The sequence below is a fragment of the Lytechinus variegatus genome, chromosome 2, assembly GCF_018143015.1.
Source record: "Lytechinus variegatus isolate NC3 chromosome 2, Lvar_3.0, whole genome shotgun sequence".
NCBI classification, from domain to species: domain Eukaryota; kingdom Metazoa; phylum Echinodermata; class Echinoidea; order Temnopleuroida; family Toxopneustidae; genus Lytechinus; species Lytechinus variegatus.
Genome location: NC_054741.1, coordinates 9200638 through 9223313, shown reverse-complemented (window position 1 = coordinate 9223313; position 22676 = coordinate 9200638). Strand labels below are relative to the sequence as shown.

At 34.1% G+C, this 22676-nt stretch overlaps 1 protein-coding gene across 2 annotated transcripts in view; it reads left to right on the top strand.

The window, feature by feature from the left end:
* The first annotated feature begins 3797 nt into the window (after nucleotides 1-3797).
* Nucleotides 3798-22676, top strand: part of LOC121407252 (DNA topoisomerase I, mitochondrial-like) — a 31033-nt gene continuing 12154 nt past the window's right edge. For both annotated transcript variants that reach the window (XM_041598227.1, XM_041598228.1), the window contains exons 1-13: nucleotides 3798-3919; nucleotides 9518-9539; nucleotides 9903-10533; nucleotides 10878-10947; nucleotides 11819-11946; nucleotides 13242-13371; nucleotides 15011-15180; nucleotides 15925-16040; nucleotides 16913-17034; nucleotides 17342-17464; nucleotides 18470-18657; nucleotides 19689-19833; nucleotides 20388-20531. In XM_041598227.1, the coding sequence (XP_041454161.1) occupies nucleotides 3911-3919; nucleotides 9518-9539; nucleotides 9903-10533; nucleotides 10878-10947; nucleotides 11819-11946; nucleotides 13242-13371; nucleotides 15011-15180; nucleotides 15925-16040; nucleotides 16913-17034; nucleotides 17342-17464; nucleotides 18470-18657; nucleotides 19689-19833; nucleotides 20388-20531 (1998 nt within the window). In that variant the 5' untranslated portion in view covers nucleotides 3798-3910. The remainder of the gene's footprint in view (nucleotides 3920-9517; nucleotides 9540-9902; nucleotides 10534-10877; nucleotides 10948-11818; nucleotides 11947-13241; nucleotides 13372-15010; nucleotides 15181-15924; nucleotides 16041-16912; nucleotides 17035-17341; nucleotides 17465-18469; nucleotides 18658-19688; nucleotides 19834-20387; nucleotides 20532-22676) is intronic.

Below are 22676 nucleotides of genomic sequence, written 5' to 3'. Positions count from 1 at the left end.
GTAGGTAAAATGTACATGAAACTGCATATCGGGTTTTGGGCTACAATTCCATTCCTTAAATAATTTAAGCTCTCAGGTATTTATAATGCAAAATTTAACAAATTAAACCGAGTTTGACCGCATTTACAAAAGAATTATTGTTTCTATCTAAATAAATGTGATTTTAAACACATTCATAACGATTCAGAATTCAAATGTACTTTAACTGGTAACTGTATTGAGTACTGTGCCAGGAAGAAAAAGGAGAGAAAGAAAGAAAAGATTCATTTATTGGATGAGATTGATAAATTAAGGTCACAATTAGGTAATAATACTTCATCTAATAATTCTGAATTATTAAAACTTGAAAACTTGGAAGACAAGTTGAATAAAATCTATGAATTTGAAACTAAAGGTCTTATCACAAGGTCAAGGGTTAGATGGTTAGAGGAAGGGGAAAAAAGTTCAAAATATTTTTGTAATTTAGAAAATAGATCTTGGCGAAAAAAAACTATTACTAGAGTTCAGAATGCCCAAGGCAATATTGTTTCAGACCCTGATAATATTCTTGAAGAAATTTGTGCATTCTATTCAAACCTGTATTCTAACCATGACAGAGAAACAGAAAATGATGACCTAAATGAAGCCTTTTTTGATAATTTAGATATCCCCAAGCTTTCTGATAATGCAAAACATAACTTAGAAAATCCTTTAACCAAAAATGAAATTTTTGATGTTATTAAATCTATGAAGATGAATAAAACCCCAGGATTTGATGGCCTTCCTATTGAATTTTACATAGTATTTTGGGCTGATATTAGTGATTTACTATTGGATTCATACAATTATTCCCTTCAAAATGGTGTGTTATCAATTTCTCAGAGGAATGGAATTATAACACTTCTCCCAAAGAAAGATAAAGACCCTCTGTTTGTTAGAAATTATCGACCTATAACGCTTTTGACTGCTGATTATAAGATACTAGCCAAATGTTTTGCCAATCGCATTACTTGTTTTATGCATGGATCTCATTCATCCAGATCAGTCTGGTTTTTTAAAGGGCAGAAATATTAGCAACAATGTGCGTTTAATTTTTGATATCATTGAATATACACAGACAAATGACATTCCTGGAGCAGTAATATTACTTGATATTGAAAAAGCTTTTGATAGTGTTAATCATAACTTCCTTTTCCGAACTTTAAAACATTTTAATTTTGGCTCTAAGTTTATTGACTGGATAAAAACTCTGTATTCAAACAGACAGACATATGTTTTGAATAATGGTTCCTTGACTGATCGCATCTCAATGCAAAGAGGTATATTTCAGGGGTGCCCTATCTCTCCTTACCTGTTCCTACTAGTTATTGAGATATTGGCTATTTCTATTCGACAGAATAATCAGGTTAAAGGTATTAAGGTCAAGAATCAAGAGGTAAAAATATCATTATTTGCAGATGATTCGGTTTGTTTTGTAGACGGGGCTAGAGATTCATTTAACATTTTGTTGGATATTTTGAATAAGTTTGGTAAAATTTCTGGTTGTAAATTGAATTTAACTAAAACAGAAGCAATTTGGATTGGTTCCAAGAGAGGTTGTCAAGATTTTCCGTTAAGTAATCATGGAATTACATGGAAATCAACAAGTTTTAAATCTTTAGGTGTCAACTTTTCTATGAATTTGGGGTTGATATTTGATTTGAACTACAAAGAAAAATTAAAAAGAATGACCCAATCAATAAATTGCTGGCGAATGAGAAATCTTTCGTTGATTGGTAAGATATGTGTAATCAAATCTCTTATCCTCCCTCAATTGTTATATCTTTTTTCTGTTCTCAGTATAAAGATACCACAGTCATTTTTTAAGGAACTTAATAGTCTGTTCTTTAAATTTATTTGGAGTGGTGGTAATGATAGGGTTAAGAGATCATTTATGTGTAATGATTATACTCAGTGTGGACTAAAGATGATTGATCCTTATTCATTTGCTCTATCCCAAAAAATGACATGGGTCAAACACCTACTTGATGATAATTTTGAGTCTGTTTGGAAATCAATTGAAATCTCAGCTCTAGAAAAATTTCATAGTGATCCTAATATTTTGTGGAAATCATATGCCCCAGAAACCGTTTTACAATCTTTAGGTAATTCTTAAATTGCAGATTCGCTTCGTTCATGGTATTATTTCAGAGAATATGCTTCTATAGAATCATTTCATTGTAAATTTTCTGAGATGGGGCATTGCCAATTCTTATGGTTTAATAGATTAATTCGATCAAAATCCAAAAAATACTTCTATTATGAATCTTGGCATGACAAGAATGTTGTTGTAATTTCAGATTTATTGAATCCACCTCATCCTGGACATAAACTGTTTGAAGAACTTATTTTAGATTTTGATATTCCTGTGTCTGATAGGAGAAAATACAATTTTTTAATGAAAAATATTCCAATAGAGTGGTTTAATAGAACAGTTTTGACTAATGTATACGTTCATGATATTTTGATTACTAAACTGATTACTGCGAAAAAAGTACCATGTTATGCCTATAAAATTTTGAATGTGCAATATCTTCCAGATAGACGGTACAACTACTGGAATGAATGTCTATCAATCCCTGTACCCACTTTGTGGGAAAAGGTACATAAAGCCAATTTCTTTTGTACTATCGATACTAAACTCCGTTCCTTTTACTTTAAGATTTTTCATAATACTATAGCTCTAAATGCATTTCAGTATAAAATCAAAAGGAAAGATTTACCAAACTGTACATTTTGTGATAATGAAGAGGAATCAATAATTCATCTGTTCTGTGACTGTGATAAGGTTACCCCAATTTGGAATCTTCTATTGACTACGATAAAAAACATATTTCAGATTTCAATCTCACTAATTTTCAAAAATTGTTTGGTGTATCAACGGATAGATTTGTTACTTACCTTTTACTATTGGCCAAATATTATATTTATATTTGTAAATTCAAGAACACCTTACCAAATGTGGATTTATTTAAGTTTTGTGAAGAAACAAAAGGAAATTGAGCATCACCTAGCCAAGAAAAGAAACAAACTCACTGTACACTTTAAGAAGTGGCGATTTGATATATGATTTTTATTTTAGATACAGGTAGTTCCCCCTTTTCCATTCTATTTGTTTTTGTATCTTAAATTATTTGAGACTTGTACAATGCACAGAGTAATATGCTACAAATGATTATACATGTAAATTCATCTCGATGTGTATTCCCTTTAGAGTAACCTGTACTGTCCAATGTTTTATTTTGATTTATGTCACCCTTTTTATTTTTTTTCATTTATTTTTATCTTTGTTTTGTGATTTTACTGCTTTTGAACTGTTTTAAATCATTCCAATTACCTGTCATGTGATTTTGAATACCAATAAAACACATAATTAAAAAAAAAATGTGTGTGAGGGATAATAACGATGATTGTAGGCCTATACTGATTACGTTATTTTCCCTCGGGGGGGGGGGGGCTGACAGCTGTAATTGAAAGGATTGAGGGGGTCATCAGATATGGCGTATCGCCGGGCAAAATGAAAATTTGCAAGTGAACTATCGCAAATTTCGATATTTTTATTACAAAAATCGGCTTTTATGATTGACTTTGACATAGGTCCTAAGTCAGAAAATATTTCACCATATATACTCTCTTTTTTTTTCTTGCATGGTCGTGATTTTTTTTCAAAACCCTATCCCCCTTCCGCTTAATCTCAACTGTACGCTTGCCTATTTTGAAAAGAAAACATGAACAAAGCAAGTTGAAACGAGTCGTTTCCAGACTTGGCCGGATCATCCGGGCGTTTTTGAGACCACGCGCATGCGCTCTGTAAAAAGTTCGATACTTTGCCATTTTTCTGCGATCCTCATCCGCCATAACGTGGAAATTGGTTAGACAAAGAATCACCAAAATGAGTTCGGTAAGTTCTCACAATTTACTCAATTTTGTGGTGTTACTGTCATAGCGTGAATTGGAATGTTAGTTTATGTGGATTGAGATGGTTTTCATGTGGAATCAGTGTGTTAATTCGGCTGCCGCCTCTACATCACACATGTGTTAGTTTTTGTTCGAGGTCGAAAGAAACGCTTCGCCATTGAAATGCACACAGTTGTGCTTCGGACTTAGTTATTTTTGCGGTCGCCCTATACCATTGCACGCAGGGCTAGGAAGATATGCTCTCCGTACCGTACTTAGAATTTTTTGGCTTGCTCCATATGCTTTGTACATGAATGGCATGCGTGTGTGTAGTGTGTGCACGAAGTAGGCGGCTAGATCAACGTGACCGCTTTAATCTGCATGCCCGGTGTTTGGCCTATACGTCATTTGAGATGTTCCGCTTTTCACATGCTTTCTGTACTTCACTGAGTACAGTGGATTGGTGTGTGACGTAAATTTAAAGTGACATTCATGTCTTACTTGAAGATTTTAATTTGAATTCTAATGTGAATAATATTTTTGAGTGCTGCTGATTGTGGTCTTCGAAGTTCAAATATGAATTGTGAACTCATACCATGTTCACTATTGACAGTAAGAGTAAGAAAGAAACTTGGCTTTTTTAAAAAGAAAGTCCTCAAATAAAAATTAGGAAATTTAAAGAATTTAAAGATTTTATTTTCTTTGTAAGAGTTAAACAGTCCAAATTTAGTCTCATTTTAGACTATTAAAGTTAGAATTTGGACTGGTAATGAACTAAGATTAGAATTGTTGATGTCTGATTAAAATCAATTAGGCCTAGCCTACTCTACTGACCATTTTTTTTAAATGGAGCAGACGCATTATCATAATCTTGTTCATTGAATGAGTTGTAAATTATAAAATGACTGGCGTCTCAAAAAATGGCTCATGAATTATATTGAGTGTTTGTACTGTTTGATATCATAACCTTGTTCATCAAATGAGTGAACAAACTGAGTTTGATTGTAAGTTTCTCAAATACATGTAGATCTATTCTAGATCTGTCTTGTCAATTTCAATCAACAACAGAAAAAATCAGGGTTGGCAATTTTTTTTATTAAAAAAAAAATCAGATTTATATGATCTAATTCAGATTTTTTTAAACGTTTTTTTTAACAAAGTGCAAACACCAAAGATATAAAAATACACTGACTAAGCCTGAGTCGAATCGATTTTAAAATCGGTGTTCGATCGATGTCATCGAACACCGGTGCAGATTTTGCAAAATCGGTGCATCGGAAAAAAAAAAAAAAGTCGGCCGGCCGATTCGTTTGGTTTACACAATCAATCATCAAAATATCAGTAATGTCCAACTTTACTACTACTTACTTGATTTCTATTGCCCCAAAATGAAACCGAATGAGTAATTATGATGCTATTCACCATTAATTTGAAGTTTATTTCGATCATAGTTCGAATCTTACTCGTCTGCTCGTGCCGAGATAATTTATGCACGATGAATTCATGAATGGAAGTAATGGCCATCGATCGTGCATGCGCAGTACTGTTCTTTAATCAAACCAGAAAATGGCAGGAAATTGACGCGATCAACGTAAAATAAATCTTGCTTTCATGAACAATATAAATCATGACCATAGAACATTATTTAATCGTAATATTTAACAATAATTTGCATATGATAATCATTAATATGAATTTAGAGCTTGATGTGAAACGTTTGTATTTCGTTTCAATTTTCAATGGCGGACATCTCATGACGATCGACTTGACTTCTTGAGTCGAGCTAGTGCACTTGCCTAAAAAAAATAATCATCACGTCAGGATTGATTCTCGAACATTGTCTACATGCAAAAACTCTGTTCAAGTTCGTAATATCACCATATAATAACATTTTACATGACAAAACAGAGAAAATTGCGTTTGATATTTTTTTCCCATCAATTTGAAGCTAGTTTGTGCCCAACTTTGGGCTCTGATTTCATGAATGGGAAAATATGTCATACGTCATCAAACACGCATGCGCATTGTGCTTATTTTCTCGGAGCTTGGAGGAGACGTCCAGAGATGGAATAACAATAGAAATAATCCCAGTATTATTTCTTCCATATGAACATAACATACTTTGCTGACATCGTCAATATTCTTAGTATGACCATAAAATCTTGTTAAATCGTAATAATTTAGATGAATTTAGGGCTCGATTCGAAACATTCGTATTTATTTTGATCGCATGCTCAATTGCGTCTAAAAAACTGGATTGTCATTATCAGGATTAATTCTCGAACATCGTCATAACTCATATTCCACAATCTTTCCTCACAATCGTTATATCAGCATTGAATAGCAATTCAAATGACCATCCAGAGAAAATTACGTATTTATTCCCATAAATTTATTTGGAGCTCATTTTGGATCCAACTACACAATCTCAGGCAAGTTACAGCGCTCTCCGTTGATTGCAATTGTTTGCTGGCGCTGACGTCAAGCACGCCTGTCGTTTCGGGAGAGTGAGTGTACGGAGCTGCGGACGGGGCTGGTGAATGGACTGCGAATGCTAGTCGACCGAAAATCATTCGGATCGACTCTGCGTGATTCATGTCTTTATTATTGTTTCATTTTAAACTTATATGTTGTCATCTGCAAATATCATTGTTGAAGATATTTTGGGAAGAATTCTGCTTTGGTCCCCGGCCTTTTTTGTGTGTTTTGTGATCATGGAAAATACAAACGAACTTTGCTCTGTCATCTGCTTGTGCAACGCTCACCCGGCCAACGCCAGCGCATACCGTCAGTGCGTAGTGCATATGCAAAGCGCATCGCATCGACGCAAAAACAAAAGACTAAATTTTCCCCGCCTTCAATATTCGATGCATCGATGTTCGATCGAATTAGAGCTGTCGAACACCGGTTTTCAAAATAATCGATATGACTCAGGCTTAACACTGACATTTTTAAAATCATACATTTCACTACTAAAATTATTCTTCAAATTAAATCCAGTCAAAATAGAATAGAATATGTAAGTCATGAAGATGCTGTTTTCTGCATCATCTCGTGTAGATTATTTAGCTCCTACTGACTGGTTTGGTCCAAGTGAGGAACCGTCTTTGTACAGCTAATACTGAAAAATTAGTGTTCCTATTCAAAACTCTTTAACATGAAATGAGCATCAATTTCTTTGGAAGACTTCCATGACTCAGAGGCTCACATTCTCCAAAGAGAAAAATTCTTGATTTCCAAGCCAAGGACTGAAAATCATGTGTAAAGAAAACTGCATTTCTTTTTGTTTTGTTATTTAAGCCATGGTTGGGGCTCTGACTGTTTAAAGCTTTGACTTACTGGGAAAAAAGTTGCAAGTATATTTGAATGTTTTCTTTCACAATAAACCTAGGCTCATACATAATAATTTGGTGCGTATGATTTCTAGCATGGATCCCAGGAAGCCTATTGATTTTGAGGTCAAAAGGTCAAAGGCCTTAGTTCAAACCCCTTTTGGCTAAATTCTCTGTTGGAATTCAGGCCTATAATAGTATAATTTCAGGGTTTATTCTTTAGATTTATTCGTTTTTTTACATATTGTTTTCTGGAGTACCATAGAGCAACAAATTGTTTGTGTTGGAGAGCAATATACATGTACCAGGACTCCACACTAACCCTTTTTTCTACTGGTCCGACCTGATCATGTCGGACCAGTACTTACAAATTTTTTCAATTTTTTACTGGAACAAACCTAAAATTTACTGGTCCCCTAAAATAAAGAAAAATAGAAAGACTTGAGTTTATTTTGCTGTTTTTTATTGCTTATTGTTAGCCCCCTCCCCACCTCCCCCCCCAAAAAAAATACAACATAATTCATGAATCGCGTGATGCAGGTGAGACCGCCAGAGGCATTCAACTTGTTTTAATTTACAACAGAGAAGAAAATATTTTGTATTAAATCTGGCTTTTTTTGAAAAGTTACTAGCTCAGCAGCAATTTTGACCAGTCTGGGACTGTCGGCCAGTGTCATGCACTGCTTTTAATACAAGAGACATAATTTAGGGAGTACAGTTATGAATTTTTTCAAATTAAACAATAGTTTATTTCAAAAATGTATGATACATTGTGTTTGATTACTTTTCAGTCAAAGAATAAAAACCACAGCCCAGCTTTATTTTTTTCTATCCGAAAAAGATTATGTTATAATTAATACTGATTGCTACAGTATTTACTTAAAAGCTATTTTTGTTATCGGTTTGCAAATTGAAAATATTCATCTTTCATTTTACATGGCAAAAAGTAGTTCATGTGAATGATCAAAATAGAAGAACTGCCAACAATCATTTACTTATGCTTATATTTTCTTTAAAAAATGCTCTCTAAAAACACTTCTCAAAAACACTGATATAAAGAATTAAAAAATTCTATCAAAGAATTGCACAGGAAAATTTATGTAAGTCCACTTTTAAAAGTAGAGTAGGGGGCTAAGTGTTAACTACTTATAGGCTACATTGTAAGATTAACTTTATTTTATTGACTTGATTTCAAAAAGTACATGTAGATATGAAAGATTATTCATATTTTAATGATATATAAAGTTTATAAAATCTGGCTATTTTGAGTATTGAGTAAAAAAAAAAAAAAAACTGCCACAAATAAAAAAATTGTCAATAATATTTACACATTACAATGGAAATCATGATTTGAAAAAAAATGAAATAAAAGTAGAGATTTACAATTTTACATGTAAATCATGATTAAAATCAATTTGATTTAAATCAGCCAACCGTCCCTGAAATTATTCAGTATGGTAATTTCCTTGAAGGTACAGTGTAAGGTATTACATTGTAATTTGTGATGATATTGGCAAAACATCAGAAAATATTGTTACCTTTTGTGTCCGCTTTGAGAAAAATCTGAACTACTTGACAAGCATCAAGAAATTGCCAGTTTGCCAGCAGAGGTCTCCAAATAAGGAGGTTAAATGTGATACCAACCAAATTTGTGGCATTTTAACTTCTATCTGGTACAAAATCTTACCTTTGTCCACTTGATTCGCTTAATTTCTTTTCTAAAGTTTTGCAAAACGATCATGCCCAACATAAGGTTACATTTTTATGACAGTTTTTCAGCCGATTGCACTAGTCGATTGCCATGGAATTTTGAGATCGCGGTACCAGCAGAACCCTTAACCCATGGTACTTTAGAATTCCGTCAAGCAAATTTGACTTTGGGATCTTTTCTTCTGTTCTGTTGGTATTTATGATTTTGATTAATTTTGTGTGGACTGAGAAATTTTTGATGGAAAATCAACTTCATGGTAATTTTTAAAATGTGCACAAATTATGGTTACCCTATCAAGTGTTTATGATTTGGGGTTTATTTTTTTTTTATCTTTGTTAAAACTGTTTGATAGAATAAGAATTCATAAATTTTAATTATAATCTTATATTATAACCTTTTGTTAGTCAGCAATCAACATGACTCACGATTAATTTTCAGAAAACCTTAACCTGAATTTTTTCGGGCCTGCATTCATTTAATTTTTGTATATATTTTTTCTAATTCCATACATATTTGATATTTTTGTTTTTTTTCCTTTGTTTTTATTTTCTTGTTACAGAAAGTGGACAAAATAAAGTCTGGTAAGTAAAAAAAAGTATATTAACATATAACTTATGAAATAAGACAATTTTATCTATTGAATTCAAAATACCAATTTCATGACAATATCTTTTTGTTCAACTGAGATATCGTACACTGTACAATGTATGTTAAAATGAATGAAAATTGAAAAAGCATAACAACACCACCTTTTTGTGGGGCAAGTTCAAGACACATAGCCATTTTTATTGTGTAACAAAGCAACAACAAAAAAACAATTAGATTCTGAAGCTGACTTTGACAATGTGTAGTTAAGAAGCAGACTGAATCATTCAAATCAGAAACTGCTTTCACTGACCCATTCAACATTGAATTTATATTTTGTCTTTTTTTTTCCCAATTAGACAACCATTCTAGCAGCAGCCCGGCCAAGAAACCATTATCAAATAGTCATAACACTTCCAGTTCGAAGCATAAAGACCCTAATGCCAAGCCCAGTTCCAAGTCAAAAGAAGGGGCTGTCAAGGTCATATTGCTCAGTGATGGCACCAAGATTAAAACAATGCCAGACGGGAGCAAGATCAAGGTTATGCCTGATGGCCGCAAGTTTAAGATGAAGCCTCCGACCTCATCCTCAGCCCCAAAGCAGAATAATAGTTCACATTCCAGCCGGCCGAATTCTGGATCCCCACCACCCAAAATGACATCAAATTCATCCAGACCAGATAAACCACCGCAGAAGCCATCGCACAATGATAGCATTAGCAAGTCAAAAGAAGACGGAAGGCCTAAAGAGGCACCCAAGCCGAGTAGCTCCAGTATGCGCCCAAAAGAGAAATTGGCCTCATCCAAAGACATCAACTCAAAGCATAAAGATCTTTCTTCTTCAAAGCACAATTCCAAACATTCTTCTTCACCCAAGCCGAAGGTCGAGATCAAGAGGGAGAAGCCTGAGATAAAAGAAGAAGTTGCCAGTCCACCTAGAATTAAAGAAGAAATTAAGAGTCCTGAGAAATACATCAAGAAGGAAACAAGGTAGAATTGACTAGTTTATTTTTCATTTTGAATCATGAATTAGTTTTATAAAGAATCAAATTCTTGAATAAATGCTATGTTGACATGGGACTTTTAGACTTTTGTCCGGTATAACGGATGAAGAGGTTTGGATTTAAGCAGGTTTTGTAGCCCTAATGCCTATGGATTTCTCTAGGTTTAAGGCATTATATTTCAAGAAGTTAAAATTACTTGTGAGCATTGGATACTATCGATAATTTTAAGCATGATATGCATTCAAGCGAATTGAATACTTAATGAAATTGTAACAGTTTTGCCATTTGTGAATGAACTGCAAAATATCTCTTAAATCTTCATTTCATTAGCCCTGTGAAGTCTGTGAAAAAAGAATCTTTGAGTGAAGAAGATGGGGATGAAGATGAAGATGTACCTTTGGTAAGTTTGGAATATCTTTGGATTTGACTTTGCTATCTGTCTCAATTAAAAAATGTTTTATGAGGTAATATGAAACAGATTACTCAGCTGCTGCTTTTACTTTAAAAATGGCCCTTTTTAAAAACTCATGAACAATCTTACAATACACATGTACAAGGAATGATTGGGCTTATGACAGGTTGACCAATGTGGACATACATGTATCATTTTTCAATTTCTTAATTAATTTCTCAGCATTTTGAATAAATTTGATCTTAGGATGGACTTTTCCATTTCATTTATTTACTTTGATATACTTTTCATTCGTTCATAATTGATTCATACCAATCTGCAAATATGTTTCAGCATAGAATGATATAATTTTTAATATGAACTTATGATGACATTCAACAATCGATGGAGTTCATGTGAACTTGAAATGATGCAAAGTAGCAGTAGCATTCCTACATGTACAGCCCAGATCAAAGTTCAAGTTGACTCTAACAAGAGATACATGTAATGTAGGCCAATGTACTTCTCTACTGATGATATTGTTGTGGAATGTTCCTTTGATGTTAAAAATATATCATTTTTGTATCACCTGTGCAAATTTAATGGCTGTCTTATTGGCTAGTCTAATGTCAACAAGTTTAGTCTATATATTCTGGGGTTTTCTTTAATTGTAGGCAAGAAATTTTTGTTAAAAGCTGGAAATTTTGAGGACTTATTTTCTCTATTTGCTTATTTGAAATATATTTGAGTTATGTTAATGAAACTTTACAAAATGTATATAAGTGTAGTTAAACTGATTAACTGAACCAAGATGTTAGTTGCTAGGACATTTCACTCTCGATTACAAATACATTTAGCCTTTGCCTTTTCCTTTTTATAGAACCAGCGATTTGATGATAGCATCAAATCAGAACGCTCAGAGTCTAGGAGATCAAGTAAGAGGCCACATTATGCTGAAGATGATGAGGATGAAGATGAGGAGGACGATGATGTCCCCCTGTCAGAAAGGTAAGCTGGTCCTTGATTACCTTCTAGATTGTAGATAGATTGTTGTTCAAATCAGTTTGATTGGTGGGATTTTTGCCTGTATGTATAACAAGACTAGAGGTGCATCTTTTCTGACGGCAACAATTTCGTCAATATTAGGCTAAGTTTTTTTAAATGTCATAAGTTTGAAAGTATGTGGACTTAGTCCATGATACTTGGAACATAACGTTCAAGTATCACTGATCACTTTGTGCAGTTTTTCGGGTCACATGATTGAGTACAAAGGTCGTTTACATGTAGGGTCAATGCACTTTGACCAGGTTTTGGTATCAACATTGAAATCTTAACTGAGGATTTTGGTGAAGTGTTATCATAACTATTGCATGAAACTTGACATACATGTAGGGCATTGTATCACACTGATCATTTTGCAACTAATTTCAGATCACATGATCAAAGTAAAAGGTCATTTAGGGTTAATAAACTTAGTATTTTATTATCATATGAATGATATTTTGTGAATATTATTCATCTAAGTTGTTGTCAAAGTAGGCACTTCTGCTATGTTCAATGCAGGCAAGACTGGCAGGTGTATATCACTTGTTTCATATTTCTTATTCAGTATTTTGTTTTCTTAATAATCTAGAGGAAAGTAATTCTCGTATGTGATCACTGAAAAATCTTTTAGTACTGTGTTCCTCTATTCTATTTGATCACTTTTAATATGAATAGCCATTCATCAAAATTTGATGTAAAATAAAAGAAAGTCATGATATTTTAAAGTTCGCTTATTTTTCGCAAATCAATTATATGCATAATTGCAAATGCAATTGAGAGTTTTTTTTTTTTTTTGAAGTATTATTTTCTACGGAGTGTCATATGGAACAAAATGTAATTCCTTCCTGAACATGTGGAATGTCCACATTGTCAGATATGTAAAAAATGAAATACTGTATAATTCAAATAATAAAAAAATAATGTCATCAACTCTGTCATCCGTATATATCACTGAGTTGTTCATATAATTATTCTGTGAAAAAAAATGAAAATTTAAAATGTCAGAACTTTTTTATTTTACATCTGCTTTTGATGAAAATTTCTGGGTTTTGCTTGTTTGATTTTATTCGTACGATTAAAATCATTTTTTCTGTTGTGGACTTGACCTCAAGATATTTCTATGTATAGTATAAAAGTATAATTATTCATGAATTAAGCGTTTTTGTCTCACATGCATAGCAGAGCGAGAATGTTGGTGCCACTTTTCCGACGGCGGCAGCAGCATAATTTGTCAAAATGATTTTTATGTTAATCTGCAGGAAAGGGTCTGCAAAGAAGGTAAAGCATGAAGAGCCTGTCAAGAAAAGTTCCAGCAAGAAAAGGAAGTATGAAGAGAGTGAGGAGGAGTATAGTGCAGGGGAAGATGATGAGGATGATTACAAACCTTTGGTATGTAGGAATTTCATAAAAGTTTTTCTTGAATGTCTTACTCTCTTTTGAACTATCCTTGGGCCTGATTCATAAAAAGTCATAGCTATGGTAATGTTGCCACTATTGCAAGTCCCATGGTAGCACAGCTCTGCAACCAATCACAATCAAGACAATAAAGTTGTTGGTCTTTGTGAAAAGGACCCAATATAGAAAGAAAATTGTCTCTTTCAATGTGGCACATTTTTTTGTTGTTGATATTTTCAGAATAATTACACAAGCAATTTTTTTCAGAGGTGAGATAGTACTAGACGCTGCATACAGAGTATATGTAACAATGTGGAATAAATAATTGTGAAATTATTGAAAATTCATACACAATTTTTGTCTCACCTGCATAGCAGAGTGAGACTATAGGCGCCGCTTTTTCGACGGCGACGGCGTCAACATCAAATCTTAACCTGAGGTTAAGTTTTTGAAATGACATCATAACTTAAAAAAGTATATGGACCTAGTTCATGAAACTTGGCCATAAGGTTAATCAAGTATTACTGAACATCCTATGAGAGTTTCATGTCACATGACCAAGGTCAAAGGTCATTTAGGGTCAATGAACTTAGACCATGTTGGGGGAATCAACATCAAAATCTTAACCTGAGGTTAAGTTTTTGAAATGTCGTCATAACTTAGAAAGTATATGGACCTAGTTCATGAAACTTGGACATAAGGTTAATCAAGTATCACTGAACATCCTGCATGAGTTTTATGTCACATGACCAAGGTCAAAGGTCATTTAGGGTCAATGAACTTTGGCCGAATTGGGGGTATCTGTTGAATTACCATCAGAACTTTGAAAGTTTATTGGTCTAGTTCGTTAAACTGGACATAATAGTAATCAAGCATCACTGAACATTTTGTGCAAGTTTCAGGTCTCATGATTAAGGTCAAAGGTCATTTAGGGTCAATGAACTTTGGCCGAATTAGGGGTATCTGTTGAATTACCATCATAACTTTGAAAGTTTATTGGTCTAGTTCATTAAACTTGGACATTATAGTAATCAAGTATCACTGAACATCCTGTGCGCATTTCAGGTCACATGACCAAGGTCAAAGGTCAATGAACTTTGGCCGAATTGGTTGTATCTGTTGAATTACCATCATAACTTTGAAAGTTTATGGATCTGATTCATGAAACTTGGACATAAGAGTAATCAAGTATCACTGAACGTCCTGTGCGAGTTTCAGGTCACATGATCAAGGTCAAAGGTCATGTAAGGTCAATGAACTTTGGCCATGTTGGGGTTTTTTGTTGAATAACCATCATATCTCTGTAAGTTTATTGGTCTAGTTCATAAAAAGTGGACATAAGAGTAACCGTGTATCACTGAACATCTTGTGCGAGTTAGAGTAGTTTTCATAGTCAGCACTGCTGCTATATTGAACCGCGCGATGCAGGTGAGACGGCCAGAGGCATTCCACTTGTTATACTAATATCATTTAAAAGATAAGCTTGAGATGCCCTAGAGCTGAATCATTGATAGTTACCTACATGGTATTGAATTTCTCCTGGAAGAAAAAAATTCATCCTTATCCTTCAAGACTGTATTGATATAGTATGTGTTCTATATATTCATTTTTAAAAAAAAATAATTTCTGACAGGCCAAGCAAAAGAAACAAGAAAAATCCAAATCTAAGACAAAAACGAAAGACACCAAGCCAGCCAAAAAGGATAAGAAAGATAAGAAGGGAAAAGGAGCTAAAGAAGAAGTGAAGGAGAAGAAAGGAGGAAGGAAAAAGAAAGAGGAAGAGCAACAAGAGGTTTGGGAATGGTAAGTGAAATGATCTGCATGATTTTACAGGTTGAACATTATGGTTTGGAATTGGTGTATTGAGGGGCACTTAATAAAGATAATGCTATAGTAAAATTGCCATCTTTTAGTAACTACCATTCTAACAATTCGCAATAGCTTGTAAATATCAAGGATCCCATGGACGTTACCTTATTTGATGGTAAAGTCACCATGTTACTATATTTTATGCTACAAATCAGTCTAATCCCTCCTAATCTTCAGATGCAAAACTCGTGTATGAAAGGTAAGGATTCAAGTAAGCCCAACCTGTCTTGTCTCCATCGGTTGATTCGAAGGCTTTGGGCTATTTGGACTATGTTTCTTTTTTCAATTTTTTGGTCCAAAGGATAAAAGGTCAAAGCTCATGACCCAGTGACATAAGCCTGTTTGCAATATTGGAATCAACATGTTGCAATCATGGTAAAGATTTATGACTATTGATTAGTAGAAGTAGTGTAGAATGGAAAATCCCTCAAGGTAATGTTATTATCACACTTTCCCTAACCTGACTCTGTTGCCGAGGCTAATGAGGCTTGGTCAAAGATTTCTTGCTGGAACACAGTTTATTTTCCCCAAAAGATGTCTCTTTTACAAGTTTTTCCCAATTTTTACAAAGTCTGGGGCCAGCAAATAAAAATCCATCCCTCCTGAAATCTGACGCCCTACTGGATATAAGAACGAAAACATTCATTTAAGTGACCCAGCCATGTTCTATCCTTACAGGTGGAAGGAGACCCCACATCCAGAAGGAGTCAAATGGATGTTCCTGGAGCACAAAGGACCTCTGTTTGCTCCACCCTATGAACCTCTGCCTAGCTCTGTCAAATTCTTCTATGATGGTAAATAGATATGATGATCATGATGATGATGATGATGATGATGATGATGATAGGAGGAGGAGGATGAGGTGGATGATGATAAGAGGAGAAGAAGGAGGATTAGGTGGATGATGATACGAGGAGGAAAAGAAGGAGGATTAGGTGGATGGTGAGAAGAGGAGGAGGAGAATATAAAGAATCACAGTAATAACACAAAATGAAAATTGAAATCGGGGTGAAGACATGGGTCACAAAGGTATCATGTATGTATTTCCAAACCAGGCCCCAACAACATTTATCCAAAAGGGAGCAGTGCACCAATGAAGGAATCAAAGAACAATATTACTGCTGTAGATCAATTTGATATTCATCCAAATTTCACCTTGTGATTTAAGGGAAAATGGTAATCTCCTTAGGGTGGTAATGAAATATAATATAGCCTATTGTTTCATGTCCTTTAAAAACAGGAAATAGATTCTTATTTGAAAACGATAAGAAGTTTAGTCATTTTGTGTTTTGAAGTGAATATAGAAGGTATAGATATCTTTTGCCACATTTGACAACTGTTCTCTCACTATATGAATAGTGATTACAACTTTACATTTTTGACAAAAAGATAATCATAGTTTACCCAATTTTGGATTCCACTAGAATTGACAACTTTTTAATGATATTTTCAGAAGAAATGTCATTTGTTCCAATGTTGGGAAAATATTTCAGGTCACAATTTTGCAATTCATGTTCCTGTCATTTTGCGAAGTTATACATTTTCATGAAGTTTTATGATATGATCCTTGGTGGTGTTTCATAAAGTGGTTTGTAAAGTTACTGATGACTTAATTTGTTCATTCTACTGATATTTTACAAAAGGATCTTTTTGTTTCTTATCATAGGAAAGGAGATGAAGCTTAGTGAAGAGGCAGAGGAAGTGGCTGGATTCTATGCCCGTATGATTGAACATGATTACACTACCAAAGATGTCTTCAATAAAAACTTCTTTAAGGACTGGAAAAAGGTATATTAGCATTTTGGTAAATCTTTACTGATGAAAATCAATTAATATTATGTATATGATCAGAAAGGTTTCACTGACAATTTTCTTTGAAAAAACAGTATAACATAAAAAGTTGTAAAACAAAGAAATTTAAAAAACAATGAAAATGAAGAGGGAAAGCTTTTGATAAGTATTATCTGATGTTCATTTGGTATGAATCCGAATAAGGATTTGTAAAAACTTAATGAAAACCATTATCATTTGCTGCTCTTTGCTATTGGTCATGTTAACAAGTTTCATCATTTCATTTCTTTAATTGTACCCTCAGGTGATGAATGCCGAAGAGGTGGCTATTATCAAGGATCTGAAAAAGTGCAACTTCAAACAAATACATGCCTATTATCAGAGGAAATCAGAAGAAAGGAAAGCTATGAGCAAAGAAGAGAAACAAGTAAGCTGTCAATCTTTGCTTGGCATATTGTAGTACATAATAAACCATAAAGGCCTGGTCACACCGCCCGAGTGTTGTTGGATCGGTCGTGGAGCGGAGAGAAAAATTTGTCACCGCTCGCTACCGTTCAACATTTTCGACTGCGATTGTTTTTTTTGTTTTTTTTTTTTTATTTTATTTTTTTATTTATTTTTTCCCAAATTTTGTGAGCGAAATTCGACCCCCTCTCCCTACCGCACCGCTCCAATAATGCTCGGGCGGTGTGACCAGGCCTTTAGGGGTTTTCATTTGGTAAATAATGATAACGAATATCTATTTGTCATTGCAGACAAATTTCATGAAATGATCCCCAGAACTGCTAAACATTTCATAGTTCTTTATTCATAATCGGGGATGTGAGAGTTCAGATTTTTATCTGATTTCAGATTTTTTTTGTTTTGATTTTCAGCTTAATTTCAGCTTATTTTTGGCTTTCCTCTGTACAAAAAAGTATGGGAGCTCTTTCTTTTTCAAACATTTTTAACACTCCTTAGCTTTTTTCAGATCTTTTTATTTGTGACTACTCACACCCCTATTCATAATGCAAGTCAAACTATACACTAACAATGACAGGTCCTTGAGGCCATGATCTTGGATGTTTATTCTAATGCCCCTTTCACTGGTTGTGGATATTTTTGTACCCTTTTAAGTTTTCCAACTTGCTTTATTTATATATATTAAAGCCCTTTTGAAGAGTGGCCTTGCCCTAGATATAATGAAATCTAAGGCTTGAGATGGATCCTCGTATGGCAAGACGATAACTTGATTTGATAGGGGTGTCTATTCAATGGAACCTTTGTGAATCTGTAGATAGATCCCCCTTCATTTTTTTCCTTTGTTTTTGGACATGAGATAAACTCTTCCATCTTGGTCTTCCCCCAACACACACTCTAGTCAGGATTAGGTTCAGTTTTCATTTCAGCAGGCAGTTATCAAGTATCCATTTATTGATGTACCGTAATATAGGAAATCAAGAAAAAGAATGAAGAGATCCAAAAGGAGTATGGCTTCTGCTCTTTCGACGGTCACAAAGAGAAGATCGGCAACTTCAGGGTGGAGCCTCCCAGTTTGTTCCGAGGTCGTGGTGAACACCCGAAGCAGGGCAAGCTGAAGAAGAGGATAGTGCCAGAAGATGTCATCATCAACTGTAGCAAGTGAGTATTCTTGGCAATGTGTCGTACTTGCAGCTGTGTGTTCATAAAATACAATAATTGGAGGGAAAAACAGTGCCGTAACGGCATTGTCATCCACCTCTGACCCATGGTCTGCTTAAGGGCATTTTCATAAAATATGTAGTCAACCGAGGGTTGGGCTCAATTACTTTCTTCAATTACAATTACGTAATTGAAGAAATGTTCAATTTCAATTACTTTTCAATTGAATTACATATTTCCAATTACTTTTTTCAGTTACAATTGCAATTTCAATTACTTACTAGAAAAGTCATAATTAAAATCAATTTGTATTCTGTACATAGTACCACCTATTTCAACATAATTCTAAGTTACAGAGATACTGACAGGATGAAGGTTTAGGTTAAAAAGCATGGATTCTGCCTGTTACTCTCTTTGATGCTGAATCAGTTGACATGAAAAAAGTCATTAAATCAAATCATAAATTCAGTTTATCGTAAAGTAATTGAATGTAATTAAATGTAATTGAAGTCAATTACATTTTTTTTTCAATTACAATTGCTTTCCCTTTCAAAACTTCAATTACAATTATTCAGTTAGCTTGTAATTAAGCCCAACCTAGGTCCAACCCAATGTGTGTGTATTTTGAGACATTCATGAAATGATATTCATGTATCTCTGTTTTTCTTTTTCATATACGAAATGAAATTCTTTCCACATGACTGTGGCTTGACATTTTGTGAAGCACTGTAAGAAAGGAGAAAATAAGGTTTCTACGTTCAAAATGGTTGATTATTTCATGGAATTGGCCTGAGAATATTCCCACATTTCTGTTTCTCAGTATCATTCCGTCTGCACACATTTCAGGCAAGTTGCAAGAATAGCAGCATTGTATTTTGCAAGAGATTGTTAAGTTGTAATGAGGAATGTAAGTTAAAACATTTTTCCTCACATACCTTAGAACTATGTTGGAAAATGTCTTATATCTTCTTGCATGTTATCCGTATTTGAGTGAAAAGAAAATATTAGCTATAACCTTTCTTTTTTCTCAGGGATTCTCAATGGCCAGTTCCCCCAGAGGGTCATAAATGGAAGAAGGTTATGCATGATAACTCTGTGACTTGGTTAGCTTCATGGACTGAAAACATTCAAGGTGCTATCAAGTATGTTATGTTGAACCCCAGCTCTAGAATAAAGGTAAGCACTCCTCGTCTCATTTCGTCTATTTGTTTGTTCCAGAAAAGTATATTAATTATGAAAATGTAATAATTCCTTAAAATTTTGATTCCTCAATTCTATGTTGTGTAGAAATTACTTAAATTTAGTTCATGACTTTAAATTTGGGCCAAAATGTGTCCAAGGAATTTACCCAACCCTGAATTTTGGATAAAATCTGCACACTGAATATCTTGTGTCTTATTAATTTTGTCTTTAGCCAATGTAATGTGTATGCCATATATTTCACAAGCATAATTTTCATGACACTTCTTGAAAATAAGAAATTTAAGCCCTGTCATTTGTACTTTTATTGTAGAAAATGAAATTTTACCTTTTTTCAGTAAAATATTGAAAATGTAACCTGAATAAACTTTTAATCTCATAGAGTATTTGTTGACAGAGCAATTGCCATTTTATTGGTCAAGATTTATATGCTGAAATTAATTTCAGTATGATATGACCACTTGGTAATTCCTTGTCATATATATTACTGACTTTGATGAGAAATTTTTCTTTTTTCTTTTTGAATCAAGGGAGAGAAGGATTGGGCAAAGTATGAAGTAGCTAGGAAGCTGAAGGAATCTGTAGACAGGATCAGAAATGAGTACCGTGAAGACTGGAAGAGTAAAGAAATGAGAGTCAGACAACGTGCTGTTGCCTTATATTTCATAGACAAGGTAATGTTGTAACCTCGAAATGCCGTTTTGGGGATTGGTGGTGCATTGCATTATTCTGTGTAAGAAAATTTATACAGAGCAATAATAATGATATTTGTTAATTATGTAGCTTCATGATTCTCAGAGTTTTGTAATTCTGTATTTTAAAAATAATGCAGACAAAAAAAAGAGTTAAGAAGAGTTTTAATTTGCCACAACTCACAATAATAACAAAATTAACTCCAAACCAGATAGTAGTTATCCTAGTTTAGCATGTATTTATTCACTTTTCATATTTTTGTCTCACCTGCATAGCAGAGTGAGACTACAGGCGCCGGCAACGGCAGCGTCAACATCAAATCTTAACCTAAGGTTAAGTTTTTGAAATGACATTATAACTTAAAAAGTATATGGACCTAGTTCATGAAACTTGGCCATAAGGTTAATCAAGTATTACTGAACATCCTATCAGAGTTTCATGTCACATGACCAAGGTCAAAGGTCATTTAGGGTCAATGAACTTAGACCATGTTGGGGGAATCAACATCAAAATCTTAACCTGAGGTTAAGTTTTTGAAATGTCATCATAACTTAGAAAATATGTGGACCTAGTTAATTTAACTTGGACATAAGGTTAATCAAGTATCACCAAACATCCTGCATGAGTTTCACGTCACATGACCAAGGTCAAAGGTCATTTAGGGTCAATGAACTTTGGCCGATTTGGGGGTATGGGGGTATCTGTTGAATTACAATCAAAACTAAGCCTGAGTCGAATCGATTTTAAAATCGGTGTTCGATCGATGTCATCGAACACCGGTGCAGATTTTGCAAAATCGGTGCATCGAAAAAAAAAAAAAATACGTCGGCCGGCCGATTCGTTTGGAACACAATCAATCATCAAAATATCAGTAATGTCCAACTTTACTACTACTTACTTGATTTCTATTGCCCCCAAAATGAAACCGAATGAGTAATTATGATGCTATTCACCATTAATTTGAAGTTTATTTCGATCATAGTTCGAGTCTTACTCGTCTGCTCGTGCCGAGATAATTTATGCACGATGAAATCATGAATGGAAGTCCGTGGCCATCGATCGTGCATGCGCAGTACTGTTCTTTAATCAAACCAGAAAATGGCCGGAAATTGACGCGATCAACGTAAAATAAATCTTGCTTTCATGAACAATATTAAAATCATGACCATAGAACATTATTTAATCGTAATATTTAACAATAATTTGCATATGATAATCATTAATATGAATTTAGAGCTTGATGTGAAACGTTGTATTTCGTTTCAATTTTCAATGGCGGACATCGACATCTCATGACGATCGACTTGACTTCTTGAGTCGAGCTAGTGCACTTGTCTAAGAAAAAAATCATCACGTCAGGATTTATTCTCGAACATTGTCTACATGCAAAAACTCTGTTCAAGTTCGTAATATCACCATATAATAACATTTTACATGACAAAACAGAGAAAATTGCGTTTGATATTTTTTCCCATCAATTTGAAGCTAGTTTGTGCCCAACTTTGGGCTCTGATTTCATGAATGGGAAAATATGTCATACGTCATCGAACACGCATGCGCATTGTGCTTATTTTCTCGGAGCTTGGAGGAGACGTCCAGAGATATAGATGGAATAACAATAGAAATAATCCCAGTATTATTTCTTCCATATGAACATAACATACTTTGCTGACATCGTCAATATTCTTAGTATGACCATAAAATCTTGTTAAATCGTAATAATTTAGATGAATTTAGGGCTCGATTCGAAACATTCGTATTTATTTTGATCGCATGCTCAATTGTGTCTAAAAAAATGGATTGTCATTATCAATATCAGGATTAATTCTCGAACATCGTCATAACTCATATTCCACAATCTTTCCTCACAATCGTTATATCAGCACTGAATAGCAATTCAAATGACCATCCAGAGAAAATTACGTATTTATTCCCATAAATTTATTTGGAGCTCATTTTGGATCCAACTACACAATCTCAGGCAAGTTACAGCGCTCTCCGTTGATTGCAATTGTTTGCTGGCGCTGACGTCAAGCACGCCTGTCGTTTCGGGAGAGTGAGTGTACGGAGCTTGCTGCGGACGGGGCTGGTGAATGTCCTGCGAATGCTAGTCGACCGAAAATCAT